Below are 20,696 nucleotides of genomic sequence, written 5' to 3'. Positions count from 1 at the left end.
TAAGAGGTTTCAGGAGTGCTGGGACGTGTCAGTTGGTATCAGAGCCAACTCCTGAGGTAGAAACTTCTGTTGCGAGAATTTTGGACGATTTTTTCTCCAGGTATGCCCTAATTTCGAAATTCGTGCTCAAACCCTGCAAGTGTCTGCTGGTTCATCGCTTAAGGGAAGTGGTATTAGATTGGGATAGAAGGAAGGAGAGAGAGAGAGAGTGCAGGTTTCGTTGCAAGAAGTGACAAGTTGAGAGATAGGGACAAAGGTGTAGTTAGGAGGAAGTAGTGAGGACCAGGTAGAGGCATCAAAAGGGAGTCAGGAGAGAGTGTAAAGTTGGGGCGAACCAAAGGGGGATCCCACATGTCGGCTGGCTGCTCAGGCATGGTGATGGCAGGTAGAAGGGGAGCGCAGGAAGGTGCGAAATAGGATAGGAACAGATCGCAATTTGGGACAGCTGCTTTTCGGGGGGGCCTGGAGGCTTAAAAAAGCACTTCCCCTCCGTTTTTGGAGGGTGAGCTTTTGGAAAAGCAGGGCTTTACTAAAAGCCTGCTTAAAAAAAGCGCTACCCCTCCGTTTTTGGAGGGTGAGCTTTTGGAAAAGCAGGGCTTTACTAAAAGCCTGCTCTCCCGCTATAAGTTCGGCCAAATTGCCTTCTCCCATAGCCTGTAGATTGCGCAGAATTCCAGCCCCTCTACACCTTCATGCCCGGGAGCCAGAATATTGGTACAGCCTACTACAGCACTTTGTACGGACGGCCAGGAGCGGAGTTCCAGGTTCCAGAATCTGAGCTGAATCGTCAGCTCAGCTCAGCCCGCTTACCTTCTTCATCGACCAGCTTTCCCTTCTTCCATCGCCTCCTTCTTGGCCAGCTTCCACTTCGTATCTACCTCCTAGTTCCGAGGCCACCTGCTTATTTCTCTTCTCTAGCCTATCTTCTTTTCATATCAGATTTCAGTCATGGCTGATTCTGTAGACCTTGAGCTTGCGATGGGAGACTAGGATTTGAACTACCATGCGGATGATGACCAGGGTCTCTACGATGATCTGATTACGAAAAAAGCCTTCGGTGAATTCACCACTGCTCTTGATGGAAAGTTTGAGCAGGTTAACACGAATCAAACGGGGTTGACACAGCAACTCCAAGGGATTCAAACCACACTCACACTTTTGACTAGCACTGTTCAGGCGCTCACGCATGTGGATGCCATGGCTTCAGTGTTAGGTCCGAACATCACTCCAAATCCTTTTCCCGGAGACCAAAAGTCTCATACCAAGGAGGTTGTTGACACTTGGTTGCACAAGTGGCAAGTACACTTCCAGTTTCACCCTTATCCAGATGACAAGAAAATACAGCTTGCAGCCGGGTTTATGTCAAGAAAGGCTTTATTGTGGTGGAAGGAACTCCAACCCAAGCCTGCAACATGGATCGAATTTGAAGGGGTCTTCAAGAAAGAGTTTCTGAAGGAGGAGGAAGATTATGATATCGTAGGCAAGCTCAAAGCCCTCGATATGTCCAAGCTGAATTTGACTTTTGAGGTTTATCTTCAGAGGTTTCGAGATTTGCAGAGCAGAGCTACAAAGATGGATCCAGTGACCTTGTTAGGTTTCTTTGTGGATGGTTTGCCTAACTCGTACAAGTTACAAATCAAGAACAACAAGTGTACCACACTGCAAGAGGCCATGAATTACGCACGTATTTATGATGATACCATGGCCAGCGCAAAGGGAACCACAGTTGCCGACACAGGCGGGAAGAACAAGCGGAAGTTCTTCCAGTGTACCACTGGTGCCGGGGAGTCGAAGTCTATAGATAACGCCTCCAAGAAACATTTGACTCAGGCAAAGAATGGTCGTGCCTGTTTCCTTCGTACCTTGAAGCTAAAGAAGGAAGGATGTTGCTTCTTCTGCGAGGAGCGGGGCCACACTAAGAATGATTGTCCTAAGCGCATGAACCAGAAGCAAGCGTCGGGACCGAAGCTCCAAGCGGGTCTGGGTACCAAAGCCAAGGGAGCTAATCAAGTTGCGATGACAGGTATTTCTATAAATGTCATTACTTGCCTACTCTCTTGTAATTGCACTTTTAATGCTTTGTTATTTGGTTCCCATGATCTTTTCCGAGTTTATGGAGAAGTTAGGGACCAAAGAGTTCACATTCTCTTTGACCCGGGCAGCTCTCATAACTTTGTTAATTACAAACTTGTGCAGAAGATGGGGCTATCCACGATACCTAGCGATCACACCTATGAGGTGCAGCTTCCAGCTGGGAAGCAGTTTTGGGATCGCAAGATTGAAGCCCTTTCTATCCGGATTCAAGAATACACAGCGGCTCTTACGTGCTATGTCATGCACTTGGAGCATGTGGACTTGTTAATCATTGGATGGAAGGACCATACTCTTTATTCTTTGGATAAGGACACCCAATTTTGTATTCAGTGTGATAACATTCCCTCTTCTTAGGAACCTATTGTATCTGTGATGCAGCTTCGGAATATATTAAACACTTCTCATTATGATGTCTATCAGTGTGTTTTGATTCCGCTTTCGTCATTTGTTGTCTCTGTTAATAACAAAAATGATTTAAGTGTGTTTGAACACCGTGAATTGAGAACGCTGTTAGATGATTTCATGGATGTATTCTTTGCTCAACTGCCGGAAAGTTTACCTCCAAAACAGGCAGTAGATCATCGCATAGACTTAGTACCTGGGGCTCAACCTATTAGTGTTCCACCTTATAGAATGAGCCAACTTGAGGAGGATGAGTTAGCTTCACAGCTACAGGATTATTTAAATATGGGCTATATTCGCCCAAGTAAATCACCTTGGGGAGCACCTGTCCTCTTAAGAAAGAAGAAGGATTCTACATGAAGAATATGGAGTTTATAAACGATTGAATAAAGTGACAATTAAGAATCGATACCCTCTACCTCGTTCCGATGATCTAATAGACCGTTTGGCCGGAGCGAAGTATTTCACTAAGATTGATTTGCGTACGGGTTATCACCAAATCCGTATCTATGCTAAACACATAGATAGAACCGCATTCCGAACTAGGTATGGCCACTACGAGCTTCTTGTATTCCCTTTTGGTTTGACCAATGCTCTTGCCACCTTCCAACAAATGATGAACGATTTGTTCCGAGATTTTCTGGGCAAATTCGTTGTAGTGTTCTTAGATGACATCTTGGTATATAGCCGAACGCTAGAGGATCACATAGGACACCTCCGGATTGTCTTAGTTATTCTAAGATAGCATAAGCTCTATGCTAAGATGAGTAAATGTGACTTCTTTATGAAGGAGATCATTTACTTAGGACACAAGATTTCTTCTGAAGGTATAAGCATTAATCTGGATCGTATCCAGAGGGTTTTAGAATGGCCTATCCCTCAAACTGTGAAACAACTTTGTTCTTTCCTAGGATTTACGGTATTTCTACGGAAGTCTATGCGTGATTATTCACACATCACGGCACCCCTGATAAACATATTGAAAGGTCGTGGACGCACGTCTACCCAGCCGATCTCTTGGAATGATGCATTGAACAAGGCTTTTGAAACCTTGAAGTTTGCTATCAAGGAAGCACCCATTCTTGCATTACCCGATCCTACCCGGCCTTATGTTTTAGAGGCCGATGCGAGTGATTTTGCGATTGGGGCAGCTTTATTCCAAGAGGGCAGACCTGTAGCTTTTGAGAGTAAGAAGCTAGACGACACCCAATATCGTTGGCCCACACTAGAAAAAGAACTCTATGCAATCGTGTATGCCCTGAAGGTTTGGAGACACTACTTGTATTGTTCAAGGTTTCTTGTATTGACAGATCATCATGTTGGAATCGGAGTCCTAGTGTGTGTGGTCCTAGTGTGTGTGGTCCTAGAGTCCTAGGCCATGTCCTACAGTTGAGTGTGAAGAGTCTTGAGGCCACTTGTGCCACCTCATGTGGTAGGTGTGATTCCTCCCCTAGATTATAGGATCTAGATTCTCTTGTGTGTGACCTCATCTATGAGGTATCAGTGTGAGAAGATAAGGCTTGCCCAGCCTATAAATGAGGCCATGTACTTGCTACGATTCACCCAACTATCAACATCAGCTATTGTGCCTCAGCTTTTGTCTCCAATCATGTGATGAGTGTCTCTCACCCTCTCCCCATTTTCAACAAATGGTATTAGAGCCTCGTTTCCTACTCCTTCCCGAGCCTCTCCTATGGAGACCTGCACATCATACTCGTGGAGCTGCTGTCTGAGACCTGCGCCATACACAAAGAGGACGGCGTGACGACATGAACTAAAGAAAGAGCCAGCCATGTTCCTTCCTGACTCTCCCTTGTTGAAGTGCACTCACTCTCTCCTCTTCTGCCCGCTATCTTCCCTGATGCTGCGCCATTCTGCCCGCCATTTCCTCCTCATTCTGCTCACCACCTTCCTTCTCTTTTTGCTCGTCATCTGCTCGCAAAACAGGCCTGATTTGTTGCTCCTACGCGTGCCATATAGCCTCTGATGCTTGCCTGCCATTCGTACTGATGGGCCATACTGTCACAACTGCTGCATGAAGGAGCTGATCTATATCGACATGTGCTACTGATACTCACGCTGGATGTTGTGCCCCTTTATCTCTAGTTCCTGCCCGACATATCCTTTGAAGTTGCATCGCTTATCTGCAGCTGTTCATCGCGTATCTCTTGGGCTGATCTCCTGAGTACAGGTCGCGAGGTAGGCAAAGGTTTTCTACGTGGCTGCTCTGCGTTTGCATTCTTCTCACGCTTTCCTCTGCAAACTACCCAGTTCGTGATTACCTATTTTGCAAGCTGGACTCTAGATTCTGATCTAATGACGTTCCTCTTTCTCTATTTGGAGCTACGCTATTGATCTTCTTCGTTCGCCTCTCCACATGAGCTCCTACCCAAGCCTCATCATCGACTACTCTTTAGCCTCAGCATCAATGTACAAGAGCCCGTATCAGCCTGGACCTATGCCTCTCCATTGACCAGCAAACAAACCGTACACCCGTACGGACTGTACGGAGTGTTGCACCGTAAAAACAAGCCTACTGTCCGTACAGCCGGCCTTGAAATATGCGCTATATTCTGCCTACTCTCATGCTCACACTTTTCCAGCCCCTTTCTGAGCCCAAAACCCTAAATTGCGATTTTGAAGATTTTTGCCCCATTTTGGGTGAATTTGTTGGGGCTTTTATCGTCTGAAGCTTCCCTAGTATTGCTAGAACACTATGCTCTAGGAAATTTTGAAAAGCCCCAATTTTCTGCAAACCCTAATTTTGCAGCAACCCTAACCCTAAAATTTAGGGCTTTTCTGTTCTGTGTCTTCCTTTGGCATAATTGAAGCTTCTACCATGTAAAATTTGGGCCTTTTTTGAAATCTGAGTAAACATTGTAAGGGATTTAGACACTGGCTGTAATAACAGCTAAGACCTTCCCACCAATGGATAGCATAAAAAACTCCTCGTTCATCGAGAAATTCTCACAGAGCAATTTCCCAACTTGGCAGACAAAACTCCGGCTTCTTCTTATGCGAGAAGGCATATGGAATATCACCAATGGCAAGGAGCCAAAACCCCAAGGTGATGATGCTAGAATCAGTTGGTGGGAGAACCAAAATGATAAAGCAATGGCTATCATTCGCCTAGCTTTAGCTAACAACCTTATCCACCATGTGGATTTTGATAAGACAGCAAACGACGTTTGGGAAAAGTTGGAGAATTTGTTTGGAAATAAGATCTATAATTCCAAAGTATTTCTCAAACAAAAACTCTTCAAGCTCAAGATGAAGGAAACTGAAACCCTCAATGAACACTTGAGCAATCTTGGGTCAATTCTCCAACAATTATCTGCCATCCAAGCCATTGTTGAAGATGATGATCAAGTTGCTGTACTTCTCTCCACTATTGAAGACATTTCCAAGTACAATGAGATCCTTGCTGTCCTAAGAGTCAGCCGCAATATGAGCTTTAAGGATATGATAGCTCATCTCATTGATGAGGACCGTAGCCTTACAGAGAAAGCAGAATCTTCCTTCGAATCTGGCAAAGCATTCTTTCTCAAGAATAAGCCCACGAAGAACGGAAAACCTCTTAAATGTAATTACTATCAAAAACTTGGCCATCTAGAGGATCGTTGCTTCAAGAAAATGGCAAACGTACAAGCCAAAGAACATGCCAATCTGGTTGCGGAGCAGAGCGAGGACGAAGACGATGAGGCTACACCTTCTGGACCTTAGGAACAAGCCTGCACTGCTGCTATTTCTGGTCTATCCCTCCATGAGGTGATAGATGAAGAGTGGGCTTTCTAGAGTCATGTGTGTTAGGTACTCTGCCTTGGGTAGTCCCCCTAAAATGATGTAATTGTCATTTTTGTGTGCCTTGTCCTATAAAAGGCTCCACTTATTTCCATGTACCCAGTTAGGAGACAGGGGGGTTGTTATGTCTTTCCTTTATCAGGCCTGGCCGAGTTCCAGGATGTGTGCAACTGTAAATGTTTTTTGCTTTGTAGCCCATATGTCAATCGAGTCATGATTTTTCATCGAAAACCACATCAATGATTTCTGCAAATCATTGTTGGAAGTCTGGTAAATATAGTTTTGTTTTGCTCGTTGTTGTTGCTCCAGGCTTGCAGGCTGTTTGCTCCAATTAGTTTTGTTGACGATGATCTGATGCTTGTAGTGCCTGCGATCAAACTCAAAGTAAGTCCATGGTTTGATTGAATAATTGGTGCCTTGTTGTGGTTTGGCTTCTTTTGCTTCTGTAGTGTTCTTTACTAAATACACTCATAAATTTGTTGTCTATGACCATGAAAAGCACCCTAAACATGTACCCTGCTCCAGCGGTGACACGTCCCAGCACTCCTGAAACCTCTGATCTGCAAGCAAACACAAGAACACACACAACGTGAGAAAACTGAGCAGGCTGCTCACCACCCAACCACGACATCTACGGGATGTGATCCCGAATCAAGAGATGTCCCCTCCGAGCCATGAGCTGAGCTACTGGCACGAACTCCCAACCAAATCCAAACCAGCCTGGTGTCCCATACCACCAGGTAGCGCTGTGAAGCCTGGGATCTGTTGCTGGGCCTTGGGCTACGCTATGATGTAGGCGCGCGTCTGCGACTCAATCCAGGATCAGACCTAGCACCTGGGAATGAAACTTGCTCCCATCGGCTCTCTGAGAACTGAACCTCTGGGCCCCTTACATAGACTCGACCCCAAGCGCTAAAAATAGCGAAGACCTCTAACTGGTTCGTACCCTTGCCACTCAACCCGAGAATCAAGCCTGCCTAGCTCTAAGCCTCCCCAGGCTACTTGAGCTAGTCTTGTGTACCCAGTACATGCAGGATACCAATCCGTGCACATGACATACTTCCCCTCCTCTAAGAACTCACTCCTGAGTTCGCTAAAAAACCCGGGAATGTTCTCTGGAGGTTCTGTAATGTCTCTCATGTTGCATCCTCCTCAACACGATCCTTCCACTTGATCTTGTATTCCGTGATAGTTCTATTACGAATCTGTCTTTCATGAAATTCAAGAATATACTCAAGTTCGTGTGGAATAAAAGTCAAATCTGTAACTTCTATTATTTCTTGAGGATAAGCAAGTTGATCATCTGCACCCAATACTTCTTTCAGTCAACTGACATGAAATACTGGATGTACTTTAACATCAGGAGGAATTCTAGTCGATATGCAACTGGTCCAATTCTTTTAATGACCTTGAACGGACCACAGTATCTGGAGGATAACTTCAGAACCAAACCAATACTTAGGCTCTTGGATTCCTTGGGAATTTGCAAATATACCATCGTTCCTTCAGAGAACTCTCTAGGTGAACGATGTCTATTAGCATAAAATCTATCTCGATATTGGGCACTTGTAATAGACTCCTTGGCAAACTGCAACATTTCCTGCATGTCTAGCAAGAAGGTCTTTGCAACATCATTTTGGATTCCCTTTAACCCAATCATAACTGGTGACTTAGGTTGCAACCCGTACATAAGCATAAAAAGACTGTAACCAGTGCCCGAATGCTTTGCACTATTATAAGCAAATTCTATCACAGGTAGATAATCTTCCCATGAAGATTGTCTCTTAGAAACATATGCCCGTATTCAGCAACTAAGCAATTCCCACTTTACGGGGCAATCCAAATAGCTCACAGGCCAGCCAAAAGGCCAGCTCTCTCAGCCAAACAAATGGCCAGAAAGTCCAGCTGGTCTGGCCGACCAGATCTGGCCAACCAGTTGGCCGACCAGCTGGCAGGCCCACCGACCAGCTGGCCGACCAGCTAGGTCTGGCCTATAAAAGGCCTTTGCCCTCACACTTCCTTGACAGGACAGGACCTGCAGCTGATCCTCATCTCCTCCATCTTTTGCTGCAGGCCCGCCTGCTCCATCTACCTCTCCTCTGCTGTCTCCCTCTCCTGCCTCTCCTTCCTGCCTCCTGGCTGCTCCATCCTCTCCTCCAGATCTGTCACAACTTCTGCTCCTCTGCTCAGATCTGCTCCTCTTCTCCAGATCAGATCCTTCTACTCCAGATCTGTCCCATCCTGCTCCAGATCTGTCCCCTTCTGCTCCTCTTCTCCAGATCAGATCCTTCTACTCCAGATCTGTCCCATCCTGCTCCAGATCTGTCCCCTTCTGCTCCTCTTCTCCAGATCAGCTCCTTCTGCTCCAGATCTGTCCCATCCTACTCCAGATCTGTCCCCTTCTGCTCCTCTGCTATAGATCAGCTTCTTCTGCCCCAGATCAGCTCCTTTTCTTCATCATATTGCTATTCCAGATAGCCTGAAGGTTCCTTCCTCAGAGCATGCTGGTTTCAGCCATCTCCAAGGGCAGCTTCAGCTCCCATCATCCTCGTCATCATTGAGCTACACGGAGGACTGCGTGACGCTCCCTCTGCTGCTATCTTTTCTACTGTCTCTCTACAGATTCACCTCAGCCACGGTCCTTCAGACACGATGGCTTGAGGTTCTTGTATTCAGTTTTTCATATTACCGACAGGCACTATGTTTTCTAAGTTCCGTTCTTCAGTTGTATTTGAGTATTGTCTATTTTCTGATCGCTCCACTGCAAACCCTATGGTTTCTCTTTCGTTTCTCTATATGGTATCAGAGCCATGGTGATGAGAGCCATGGTGATCAGAGCCATGGTAATCTAAAGATCCCAGATCTCAGGTGATCTAAAGATCCTGCTTCTTCATGGAGGCCATAGGTACAGGGAGCATCACTCCTATGAACATATCAGTTTCCTCTTCATTCCGCTGCGCACTAAGGGAGAGACCTCCATCTTCTACTCCCATCCCTCCCTCCCTTTCAGAACTCCATCTTCTATTGCCATCCCTCCCTTCCTTTCTTACCTCCATCTTCTACTACCATCCCTCCCTCCTTTTCTAGGTTTCTGGCTTGACACTCCCCATTCCTTTGAAAGAGGGGGTCATGACACTTCACCTCTACCTCCATCGGCATCGACTTCCAGGATCTACAAGTTCTCCCTAGGAGGGACCCTTTCTGTTCACATGTGTCTAGATGACTGTTGTTTCGAATATTCTACCTGCATGGAGGCGGGAATAGACTCCTCTCTCCCGAGGTCCAAGATCGGACACACACTGGCTCACTGTTCAGCTCCGATCTCTTTGGATTATCAGTACTGCTACGACAAATTTGTTCTTTCCCTTTGCACTTTCCTCCACCTTTTCGGCGGTGAGAGGGGGTGGCTTATTCTCTCAAGCTTCACAGTGTTCTTATTTCTATCTGGTATCATACGTGTAACTACGACACTTGAGGAAGTGAACAATTCCCTTGCAAGGGCACTCCTCTTGTGATCTTCTATTGGGCATTTCACAGGAATAGCCAGCACCACCATCGACATCCCTACACGAAGCTCCAAGCACACAATGTCTTGCCCCTCAAAATTGGCAATTGAGAGGGGGTATTCAGCAACTAAGCAATTCCCACTTTACGGGGCAATCCAAATAGCTCACAGGCCAGCCAAAAGGCCAGCTCTCTCAGCCAAACAAATGGCCAGAAAGTCCAGCTGGTCTGGCCGACCAGATCTGGCCGACCAGTTGGCCGACCAGCTGGCAGGCCCGTTGACCAGCTGGCCGACCAGCTAGGTCTGGCCTATAAAAGGCCTTTGCCCTCACACTTCCTTGACAGGACAGGACCTGCAGCTGATCCTCATCTCCTCCATCTTTTGCTGCAGGCCCGCCCGCTCCATCTACCTCTCCTCTGCTGTCTCCCTCTCCTGCCTCTCCTTCCTGCCTCCTGGCTGCTCCATCCTCTCCTCCAGATCTGTCACAACTTCTGCTCCTCTGCTCAGATCTGCTCCTCTTCTCCAGATCAGATCCTTCTACTCCAGATCTGTCCCATCCTGCTCCAGATCTGTCCCCTTCTGCTCCTCTTCTCCAGATCAGATCCTTCTACTCCAGATCTGTCCCATCCTGCTCCAGATCTGTCCCCTTCTACTCCTCTTCTCCAGATCAGCTCCTTCTGCTCCAGATCTGTCCCATCCTACTCCAGATCTGTCCCCTTCTGCTCCTCTGCTATAGATCAGCTTCTTCTGCCCCAGATCAGCTCCTTTTCTTCATCATATTGCTATTCCAGATAGCCTGAAGGTTCCTTCCTCAGAGCATGCTGGTTTCAGCCATCTCCAAGGGCAGCTTCAGCTCCCATCATCCTCGTCATCATTGAGCTACACGGAGGACTGCGTGACGCTCCCTCTGCTGCTATCTTTTCTACTGTCTCTCTACAGATTCACCTCAGCCACGGTCCTTCAGACACGATGGCTTGAGGTTCTTGTATTCAGTTTTTCATATTACCGACAGGCACTATGTTTTCTAAGTTCCGTTCTTCAGTTGTATTTGAGTATTGTCTATTTTCTGATCGCTCCACTGCAAACCCTATGGTTTCTCTTTCGTTTCTCTATAGCCCGAAGCATATCTTCAACCAATTGGTTGACCTTCTTTGTACTGCCATCGGATTGTGCATGATCTGAGGAACTCATACTCAGAGTAGTTTCTAACTTCTCAAAAACAAATGTCCAAAAGTTACTTGTAAACTTCGAGTCTCTGTCACTGACTATGTCAGAGGGCAAACCATACAGCTTAAACAAGTGGTCCACAAACTCGTGAGCCAGCTGAACAGCTGAAATAGTTGTTCTAGTAGGTAAGAATCTAGCCATTTTTGTCAGACGGTCAACTATGACCCAAATGGAGTCATGACCCTTGCGCGTTCGAGGCAAACCAGTAATAAAATCCATGGAAATACTTTCCCATTTATTACCGTGAATTTGCAATGGCTGTAATAAACCTGCGCTTCTAAGGCGTTCTGCCTTAGTAACCTGACAAACCCGGCAACCTACCACATATTTTCAATAAATGCACGCATCTTAGGCCAATAAAAGTTATGCTTCACAAGAGACAGAGTCCGATGTATACCCGGATGTCCAACACTAGGAGCATCATGACACTCCCAGAGAATCTTGGATCGAAGTTCCAGAACATCTGGCACACAAATCTTTCCATTCCGGAACAGCAAGCCGTTCCTAATCATCCACTGACCTCCCGCCACTTGTACCGTAGGTGGCACAATCCCTGAGTCTTGGTCAACCATGGAGCTCCCATCCTGGACTCTCTGCCAATAAGAACTGAAATGACTATCAGTTCCGCAAAGCCCTCTCAAGGATTGAAATAGGTCTGAGGATATTTCTGTAAATGACATAGCATTTACAAACTTAACTCGACTTAAGGCATCCGCCACACTATTCAACGAACCCTTGCGATAACGTATTTCAAAATCAAAATCTTGCATTAATTTTGCCCATCTAGCTTTCCGTCCCCTCAATTCAGACGCATCACACACATACTTGATTGATTGATGTGTTGAAAATGGGGAGAGGGTGAGAGACACTCATCACATGATTGGAGACAAAAGCTGAGGCACAATAGCTGATGTTGATAGTTGGGTGAATCGTAGCAAGTACATGGCCTCATTTATAGGCTGGGCAAGCCTTATCTTCCCACACTGATACCTCATAGATGAGGTCACACACAAGAGAATCTAGATCCTATAATCTAGGGGAGGAATCACACCTACCACATGAGGTGGCACAAGTGGCCTCAAGACTCTTCACACTCACTCGACTGTAGGACATGGCCTAGGACTCTAGGACCACACACACTAGGACTCCGATTCCAACAAACCCCCCTTCGGAGCTAGGGTGAGAGACTATGACATCATCCAGACTGTGCATCCTAGGCAATCTCAGAGGCTAACTGCTGAGCATAATTCAGAGGTTGAACCAAGCACTCTCATGGCTTAGGTGTCAACGTGATCAGAGACTCAAATCTGAGCATGGAAGCATGACCAACTCATAGGTCTAGGGAGTACACCAGGCAATGACACAGCCCTTCAAATAGGTGCACACAAGCTGCATACGGACATTTGCTGATAACCAATGAACGATTCTGCAAATCTGTAGCAGTAGCTGTTGGAGTTCAGGTCGTCACCCCCCCATCTCTGAGTGCCCGAATGAGGTGAGCCTGGGGGAGGGGCAACAGGGAGGTCTCAAGAAGGCCACGTGAATCTCCACGGGGGCAAAGATGAGAAGGAATGCAAGGCTGCCACATGGGCAGCAAATAGGCTGCCATGTGGGCAGTAAGTACAGCATGAACAGCGTGAAATCAGGGCTGCCACATGGGCAGCAGTCAGACTTCCATGTGGGCAACACATGGAAGTGTACCTGGCTGCAATGGAGCTGGTCAGAGCAGGTCTGGTATTCAGACAGAGGCGCCTGGAACAGATCAGGTTGCGGGACTGCAAAGGCATCTGTATGCACTGCTTGGGACTGCAAGGGAGCTCAGCAGAGGGTCGGAGCAGCAGGTGATGTGTCAAGAGAGAAGAAAAGGGGCTGCCACATGGACAGCAAACAGGCTGTCATGTGGACAGCACAAAGACCAAGCTACCATGGAGGACTGCAGCAAAAGTGCTGACCCTGCAGGAACAGTACGGAACAGCAGCGCCTCTGGTACGGATGAGTACACATGGCTGTACAGGACTGGTGCAGGTCCTTGTATGCGTGGACATGAACTAGCAAAAGGCGGAACCAGCAGGTCTTGGAGGCACCTGCACGGAGGATATGGAGGGGCAGCAGAAGGGCTGCAAAGGGCCTGGCATTGGGCCTTATATAGGGCTGGAAGGCAGCCAACCAGCCAACCATCTGGTCAATTGGTTAGGGCTGCAACCAACCAGGCCTGTTGGCCCATTTAGGGCTGGCTGGTCATTCAGTTTGAAGGGGCTCTAAGCCTATAAAAGGAGAGGCCCCAGCCTCAGTTTGTATCCAACAGTTCAGCAAACAAAGGAGCTGACAGGAGCAGCCTGAAGGCACTCCCTTGGGCCTCATCCTGGAGGTAAAGGAGAATATAAGGTGTGCTGCAGACTGAGATACCAAGGGCTGGACCTTGGCTGTCTTCTAGGGCAGCAAGGTGATGTGATCTGGACAAAGAGTCTACATACACTCCAGGTGGAGCACGCGGGCTCAAGTCTAGAGATATCCGGCAGATAGTAGAAGTGCCTTGTGGTATGATCAAAGGACCACACTCTAGTGGGACTTTGAATCTATCTCTTTTGTATTGTGTGCATAGCTTTGGACGGAAATATATTGTTTTGGTAGTTTCTATATCTGGTTGGATTATTGTCTATTGATGAGTCTGCACATCTATGTGATGCACATAAGTTTAAGAAGTTTGTGATTCCACTCCCACACACACACTCTGTGAGCTCCTGCACTATTCTATCAGTCTTCCGCTGTGCATACCCTTTGTTGGTCGATTTCTAACACCTAGGATGTCTTCCACGGCAATAAGGTGTGGGGATCACAGACGGAGAGTCTACATAAGCTCAGAGAGGAGCATGCGGGCTCAGGGATCTAGAGGTGACCAGCAAATAGTAGGAGCGCTTTTGGTAAGATCAGAAGACCACGGTTTGGTGGGACTCTACATCTCTTTTGTATTGTGTTTGGTTTTGGACGGATATATACCATTGTGGATTCTATATCTTTCTTGGAGCATTGTCTATTTATTGGCTTGCACACACACTAATGGTTGTGAGGTACACATAAGTAAAGAAGTATTTATTCCGTAGTGAGCGTGTAATTCCTGGGGATGCTCTATCGGTCTTCCGCTGTGGGATACCCTCTGTAGGGATTCATTTCTAACAGGCTTGTATGTCGAGCAAAGGGGGGGGAGCACAAGGGCTGCACTGTCAAAGAAAATTTTAGGCATGTAGCATGTGGAATGCTACATGTCACTCTAGAATTTCATCTCATTTAGGGTTAGGGTTCCTTAAATGTGTGCAATTCATTTCAGCTGTGCTCTTCGAGTTGTGGTCTCAAAGCCAGCCTCCCAAAGCATCTCTCCCCAGAATTTGAGAATCTCCAGAAACAACTCATGCTGCATATGAAAACTCAGCAAACCAGAGACAGCTTCAAACAGCATGTTTTCACCTTCAGCCTGCTTCAAGCATCCTGACGCAGGCCCAAGGTGGATTCTGCGCAATTAGCACGTGGTCTCACCCACTAATTTCTGTGTGTTTTTTAGCAAATTTCAGCAGTTTTTGAGGTCTCAGGTGTCCCAACATTATTCCACGAATCACTGTAAGGACATCATCCATAATGACGTAAGGTTGTATTCAAAAAAGTCCATACAAATGTACAGAACATTATGCAGAAGATGAAACTACAAACATGCACAATGGCAAGAATAAATCATGCTTCTTGGTGAACTCTGTGTTTTCCTGCAATTTTGTGCACTTTTGCAGTAAAAGCTACTCTGCATGCAAAACAAGGGGATGGCAGTCTGGTACAAAAGCAGTCTCTTGCTGTATTTTTGCAAGTTTGAACTTTGCCCGTGGTACAAGGCAAAAAAAACTATTATGAAGCCACCTTTTGGTCCTTTCAGCAAACTCACACCCTAGATTCACTATCGTTGACATATTATTGTGTCATTCTTTCTTTCAACAGCAGTACCCTCGAACAGGTCTTTCCTTTACAAGCATAGCCACAGACAACATGCTTCGTGTGGAAGAAAAGTTCAATGGCGCTCAAAAATTTCCAGAAGTTCATGGAAGTTCACCATATAAATGTTTTTCATTACCAAGGACTTATGGAAGATAGTTGAGTGCACACGTGCAAAGCCCCTTACTAATGCCAAGAAAATTTGAGGATTGAGAGATAAAAGATGGACAAGCAGTGCCCATCATTGCAAACAAATATTAGATTTACACTTATAGATCACATAATCAGTACCAAGTCTTCAGCTCAAGCATGGAAAATATTTGGAAGTCTAATTTGAGATTAACATCACAAGTATCACAAGCAGAGTGTCATAACTAAAGAGTCAGCTTTAGAGTGTGTCTTTGTGTGTGTGTGTGTGTGTGTGTGTGTGAGAGAGAGAGAGAGACACACACACACACAAGACACGCACAGAGCGAGAGAGAGAGAGAAAAAGAGTTTACGAATAGTCTTTGAAAGACCTAAGGGTCTATGAGAGCAAAAGAACCTGATACAATGAGCTGAAAGGGTGTAGTCTCTAAGCAGGTGTCAACACCCATGATGAAAACAAAATAGCCATAATCATAAAGACACCAACATACAAAGAGAAACCTCTGATCTCATGGAGAAGATGGGAGCTGGCAGCACTGATGATTCATTTGGAAGTTGGCAGAGAGGTCATGCATAAGAGGGGGTCAGTTATGTACGAGGCTGCGGTGGCATAATGCCTATGATAAAGCGCTGACAGCTGTCGGTATGTGTGCTTGGCTGTGGTCTCCTAGATTGCCCCTGCGTCGAATACATGCCGCCGTCACTACCGTCGTCCGTGCCTTTGATCTGGTGAGCATGAAGGGAAGGTCCCCTAGTCTGATTTGTGCCTCGACCCACTGGCGAACGTGCCATCTCTAGCTCTGGCCTCAAATCATGATACTGTAAGGGATCCTCCTAGATAGCTTTGTGTGTAGCTGTAAGGGATCCTCCTAGATAGCTTGGTTCACATGATACATGAGCAGGAGGGAGAAGGTCTTGACATCGTACTTAAAGGGGGGTAATCTATCTATGCGGAGCCCCAAACTCTCAGACCATCTGCATGTACATGCATACCGACACCTCTGGTCACCCTCAGATATCAAAGCCATGGATAAAGATAGGGCGAAACATGGTAGCCTACATCTCCCTGCAATGCGAGAGACATACTCCCTGACGCGGTAAGGTACGTGATAACCTAGAATGCTGAGTCAAGCTGCAGTGGGGATGCTGAAGCTCTCCACTCAAGCCCAATCTGTCTCTGATAGAAATAGCCTCCAACAAGGGCCGCCATACATACCCATTAGGCAGACGAAAGAGTCAAAAGAGTAGAGACTTGGTCCAAGGGTCCTTGAAGTGAGAGTGAAAGATGTCACGGGCATCCTCAGCCCGTGGCATACTAAGCTGCCACATGGACTGTCACGCAGGTAACCACGTCATCAGCTGCGTAGGGCAGCATGGACTGCCATGCAAGCAACCACGTCATCAGCTGCACAGCTGTATAGAGCAGCCACATCAGCAACTCCACGACGGCAAGGCCATGTCATCAGTCTATATGACACGTGGCAATCGGTGGTTGGCCGAGCCAACCTGATTAGTTGGGCCAGGTCTGGGCAGGAATCTGCCCCTGGTCGGTGAGATTTAGGGCCCAAAGGGCCTAAATAAGGGCAGCCCCTTGGACCATCAATTCATCCACTTCTAGGACTGGTTTGGGGCAGCAGTTCTCACCAGCAACAGCAGGGATCCACAGCAAAATAGGCCAGCTTCAAGGAGCAGCAGATCTGCCCCTTCCTTGGCATCTACAGGTTCATCTATAGGTCCCAGTTCAGCTCCAGACAGCAGCAGCAAGGGTCTGCATCAGAGCAGCTGCTTATTTAGAGCAGTTCACAGTTCCTATAGTGAAGGTTCAGTTCCCTCTTTACATTGCTTCTTTAGTCTTTTGCAGTGAGGGTTATCCCCTCCATACAGTATCTATTCTTTCAGTTGTATTCAGCCCTATTGGGCATACATTTATTCAGTTGTTTATTTTCCTCTTCAGTATTCCTCCTTTAGACTCTCACACTCACTCCACAGTTCCACTTGTGTTTCAAGTGCATTATTCACTCAGTTCAGGTAGTTGTTTATTCTTCTCTCAGTTCAGGTAGTGAGCAAGAGAGAGAGTGAGTGGGTTCCTTCCAAAAAGTGCAGCAGACAATGACAAAAGGTGCACTAGACGATAGCGAATCATTTTTCTTTTAGAATTCAAAATCTTGGAGACTCTCTTGCTTCAAGATCACTAACTTGTCCCAATACATCTGAGACTCCTCCCGCCACTGGCCTTGGTGGGTCCTTGCGGCTTCTTCTACTCCCTTGAGAACGAAGGTCTCTCAAGATACCGAGCAGCCACATGACCCTCATTTCCACATCATAAACGCTTCCCCTCGGTTTGCGAAAAATGGCAATCTGCTTAAGGGTAAACTGTGACTTTCCCTTATAGGTTCTTGGCAATTGAGTGCCCCTCCATGTCACGGATTTTTATGCCTTTGAGTCGGCCCCAAGACACAGCAGAGTGGAGGAGGAGATTGATGATATGAGGACAGAGTGGGCTAGTGGGAGGAGACAACATGGAGCGCGAGAGCAGAGAGTGGCTAGACCACGACCATGGATGTCCGACCTATCACAGCCTTTCTCCGAGGTGAGCGCCAAAATTGAGGGGTCACTCTTGCCATGGCTCGCCAGATACAAAATTCTCGAAAACCACACCCTCCCTACCACTGTGCGAGACGACACGAAAGACGCACCTCCAAAATATCCTCACATTTCACAAGAGAGCCACCATGGCGCCAAGATATGCCTTTTGAGCATTTTGAGTATCTGTGTATTGTTTTTGAGTTATGGTTTTCTTTGCGTTTTTCTTAGCACTCGGTAGGGGTCTTAGCGAACCCCTTGCCTCAGCCCATAGCGGCTTGTATGAGTCACCCTGTGATTGTACTTTGTTTCATAGGCGTGCGAAGCCTCCCGAAGACTTCTTTCAGCCCCCTCAGCTTGCTTGTTCTCAGCCCACGTGGCATCTGACTCAATCCCTGTCCTATTGCAGGTCATCCTCCCCCATGTCCTCTTCATAATACATATGGGGGCTCACAGGTGGGGCAGTGACATCTACCAACACACACATGTTCATGCCCAGTTGATAGACACTAGTGCTAGCAAGCACATGACAAGTCAAAGGGATTGCTTCACTTAGATGAGTTCATTGAAGGCGTTGTAGAGGTTGCTGGAAGTAAAAGGAAATGGCATTGTTCTTATCTTCTGGATCTTTTAAAAAGTATAGTTTGATTGCACACCCGTGATGATGGAAACAATGACCTCTTCTTACAAGACAAATGATCCATCCACGGCCCTTGCTTAAACGTTGTGTGCACGCACACTAGACTTAGTGGCTCTTCTTACAAGACAAATGATCCATCCATGGCCCTTGCTTAAACGTTGTGTGCACGCACACTAGACTTAGTGGCCCGTATATGTTTGATCAAGGTAGTGGCAAAGCAATGCGCATGTACATCTTTAGAGTTGCTCATTCCTGAACTTTAGCTAAAGAGGATGGCCGACACAAGTGTGAAAAAGCCTTGACATTTTGAAGAGGCTTAATATGTGGAGATGATGGAAGATTTTGTAATCCTTTTGTTGTTTTGAAATAATTTACCTTTTCTTTCGCAGTAAAAGAGACCATTTTTTTCGTTACAAAACGGTGTTGTATTATATTTTCATGAGAAAAATGATTAATGTTACGTCGTTATGGGGATTTGGAAACCACCAACCAAGCGCAAGCGTGGAGCATCCACACATGGAATCGTCATGGCATGAAAGTAGGGGGAGGTGTGCTGGCACACGGGAGAAAGGAATATACATGGAATAAACGGGAAATGGGGGAAAGGCGAATTTACCACAAAATCCGGATGTACCACAAAATTTGGTTCTAACACACACAAAATCCAATTCTACGACAAAATCCATTTCTGCCACAAAATCTGGCACCAACACAGGGAGTAGTTCCACCCCAAGGACCCGTTCCACCCGTATCTTCTATGAATCACAATGCAACAAGCCTGAAGTGCAAGTTTGCCGAGTTCAAGGGTCATAAACTACAACCTAGGCATATGTGTCTTTAGCTCATTTCACCTTCAAACTTAGTGATGGAGTGTTTGTAAATGAAATGGAAAGCTCCTGTATGTGTGCCCTTCGTGAACATAGGATTGCAATTCATCAAAACATAACAGGCAAGCCCAACTCAATGCAGCAGGATTAACAAGGACACTATTCAAAGCCAAAAAATGAAAACTTAGCCCCACATTGTTTTTATTATCTGATTGTGGGTTACAGAACTTGCCTTGAGAGCTACGAGGTAGCAACCCGGTTCGTCTTGAAAACTGACGATCTCCAGTGGAAGGGCAGACACCATCTTGACCATGTCCTTCTCGTCGGGAAGAGAAGACTGCAATATTCCAGGGATTTGGTTCCCAAGGGAAAGCAAGCTTTTCTTGTCCTGCGTGAGGCTGATGACGACAGTTCCGCCTGGATGTCATGAACCATCAAGTAACGTCCCAGGATAGGTCCCTTTCCCCCCATTAAAAGGTAAGAGCTGAAAAGCTTACCGGGGTTGCAAAGCTTTGTAACGTCCTTCAAGAGTTTCGTGAGAGAGCTCGTGAAAATCGGGTAGTAATTCAGAAAGATGGTGTCGAATGACCCCGAAAACTCTGACAAGTCTGCGACATTAATGTGCCAGCAGCGAGCATCGTCGTGCTTCTCCTTAATATCGGCCAAGACGTCCAAGGAGAAATGGGCGACCTCCACGGAAGCTGAGGAGGCCATGCAGAGGCGGTCCACGAACTCCTGGCTACCGAGGACGACGAGGACGGAGGAGCTAGGAGCCAAAGAGCCAGCTTCGAGGATTCGGGGGATGCTACGAGGTTCCTGGCATTCAAAGAAGGATTGGTGGTAATTGAAGAAGGATTCGAGGGGGGTGGGATTGTCGGAGAGGGAGAAAGAGATGAAAGGGGGGGGGCGGGGGCGAGGGCGAGGGGGGGAGGGGGAGGGGAGGCGAAGGGAAGGGGAGGAGGAGGGGAGGAGGGGAGAGCTCCATCGCCATAGCTGGGATGGTGGTCTATGGAAATGAAGGTGGTGATGGAGAAGACTTGTTGTTGTTGCTGCAGTTTCCATCGTCCTCATCATCCTCCTTCCTCTTCACGTGACATTTATCGTCTTGCCAACTCCTGGTCTCCTCCCACCTGATTTGGCTCTTCTTTTTGGCCTGCCCTCTGGGTTGCCTTAGCAATCGTTCTCATTTTGTAAACAAGAAATTAAAACTTTCTAGGATTAATTTGCTTTTAAAATAGGTATGATGCTTTGATTGGTTGTCGTCAAGTGGGAGTTAAGTGTACTAATCGCTTTGAGACGAGTTTGCCAGTGAGCATTCAAGACTTAGGGCCCCTCGTTTTTATTGTCAATCTTTCTCTCTCTCTTTTTCCTTTGTTTTACATTTTGGGCAGGCCTTATGAATGACAAAAGTCATTCATTTCTTTCACTTATTGTATATACTCACTTGCAGGTGTCATTGTGCATACACGTAGTTTTTCGTTTTTTGTCCCTTTCTCTG

The 20,696-nt window shown here is 46.7% G+C and overlaps 1 protein-coding gene across 3 annotated transcripts in view; it reads right to left on the bottom strand.

Annotated features, from left to right (window-relative positions):
* LOC147894308 (uncharacterized) overlaps window positions 1–20,330 on the bottom strand; it is a 59,638-nt gene extending 39,308 nt beyond the window's left edge. For 2 of the 3 annotated variants that reach the window (XM_087385063.1, XM_087385064.1), the window contains exons 1-2: window positions 19,696–20,330; window positions 19,431–19,615 (exon numbers count right to left, since the gene is read on the bottom strand). In XM_087385063.1, coding sequence (XP_087241189.1) covers window positions 19,431–19,615; window positions 19,696–20,272 — 762 coding nt within the window. In that variant the 5' untranslated portion in view covers window positions 20,273–20,330. The remainder of the gene's footprint in view (window positions 1–19,430; window positions 19,616–19,695) is intronic. The other variant, XM_087385062.1, reaches the window with a different exon arrangement.
* Window positions 20,331–20,696: the final 366 nt, after the last annotated feature.

This window comes from Dipteris shenzhenensis, chromosome 14 (assembly GCF_047967505.1).
Source record: "Dipteris shenzhenensis isolate YYH24624 ecotype China chromosome 14, Dip_SZ_1.0, whole genome shotgun sequence".
Taxonomy (NCBI): domain Eukaryota; kingdom Viridiplantae; phylum Streptophyta; class Polypodiopsida; order Gleicheniales; family Dipteridaceae; genus Dipteris; species Dipteris shenzhenensis.
The sequence above is the reverse complement of the archived record's forward strand: the minus strand, read 5'-3'. Positions and strand labels throughout refer to the sequence as shown.